This window comes from Sphaeroforma arctica (assembly GCF_001186125.1).
Source record: "Sphaeroforma arctica JP610 unplaced genomic scaffold supercont1.1295, whole genome shotgun sequence".
Classification (NCBI taxonomy): domain Eukaryota; class Ichthyosporea; order Ichthyophonida; genus Sphaeroforma; species Sphaeroforma arctica.
The window spans coordinates 16,456-17,609 of NW_014039263.1; the positions used below are offsets into that span (position 1 = coordinate 16,456).

A 1,154-nucleotide genomic window follows, 5' to 3' on the forward strand; every position below is an offset into this window, starting at 1 on the left:
TTTAGGTTGTTTATATATATATATATATATATATAATGGTCAGATCCTACTGGAGTCTTCCACAACTATATATTCATTAATTACTGTGTACAGTGCGACTACTCGTTACAGCACAGCTGACAAGAAAGGTGCCCTGTGCTCTAGGCCTGACTCCGTCCGCAGTGTTGTATATGTCACCATCGGCACACATAGTATTAACCCTTTCACGATGCTCGGTACTCGTTGTTCTATAAATAGGCATGCAGGTGACCCGGCAGTTGACTGATTGGTGGCTGGGGATCTGGGCCTCGGCCCCCGATGCCACGCAAGAGGTATGAGTTAATTTCGAGTTATCTGTTGAGGTGTCTGTATTGTTAGAGGCGTGGGTTAAATGAGTGTTAACTATTGAGAATTGAATCTCTTTAGAGGTCTGTGTTAAATGAGTGTTATCTATTGAGAATTGGGTCTCATTAGAGGTCTGTGTTAAATGAGTGTTATCTGTTCAGCAGTGAGTGTCTTTCTATTTGTTGAGCTACTTGGTGTTGATATGGACTACTGTGAAAATGCGACGATGTCGCATTGTTCAGGTTCGAAGTGGAATCCTTCTTCAGCAAGCTCAATGGCGGCATTTCGGATATATTTTCTGTTATGTTCCGCACTTGGTGTTCAACGATTCAATATATATATATATATATATATGATATGATATATATATGATATGATATGTAAGCTCCATTGTCATCACCTCCCTACTACTTGCGCATGTGCGTCCACTTGACATTGCTATGATTCAGTATACCTACCCTATACCTCCCTTCACATCCATGCAGGCCTCCTACTACCTGCGCATGTACGTCTATTTGGCTGTGGGCAATGGTCTCTTCACACTGGCGCGTAGTTTTCTCTTTGCGGCGGCTGGGCTCGTTGTCGCTAGGCGTTTACACGACACTCTGTTGGTCACGGTCATGGGCAGCACACTGGTACGTATGTCTAAACCAAGCTTATAGTGGGTGTCTAAACTAGTGTTTAGTGGATACATTGTGGTCTATCCTCCACTATAATACTGATGGGTGGGCTTCAATTGACACCAGGCCTTGTACTGGTAAGGTGTGGTGTGTGGTGTGTCTGTGCCTACCACCAAGTACTGGGACGGTTAGTACCCATCGGTTACTGAA

The 1,154-nt window shown here is 43.9% G+C and overlaps 1 protein-coding gene across 1 annotated transcript; it reads left to right on the forward strand.

Annotated features, from left to right (window-relative positions):
- Positions 1-236: 236 nt before the first annotated feature.
- Positions 237-959, forward strand: SARC_10554 (hypothetical protein; the record flags this gene model as incomplete). The annotated part of the gene is made up of 2 exons (XM_014295400.1): positions 237-311; positions 810-959. Coding segments are annotated over exons 1-2 (222 nt in total), but the record flags the coding sequence as incomplete, so codon positions are not given.
- Positions 960-1,154: the final 195 nt, after the last annotated feature.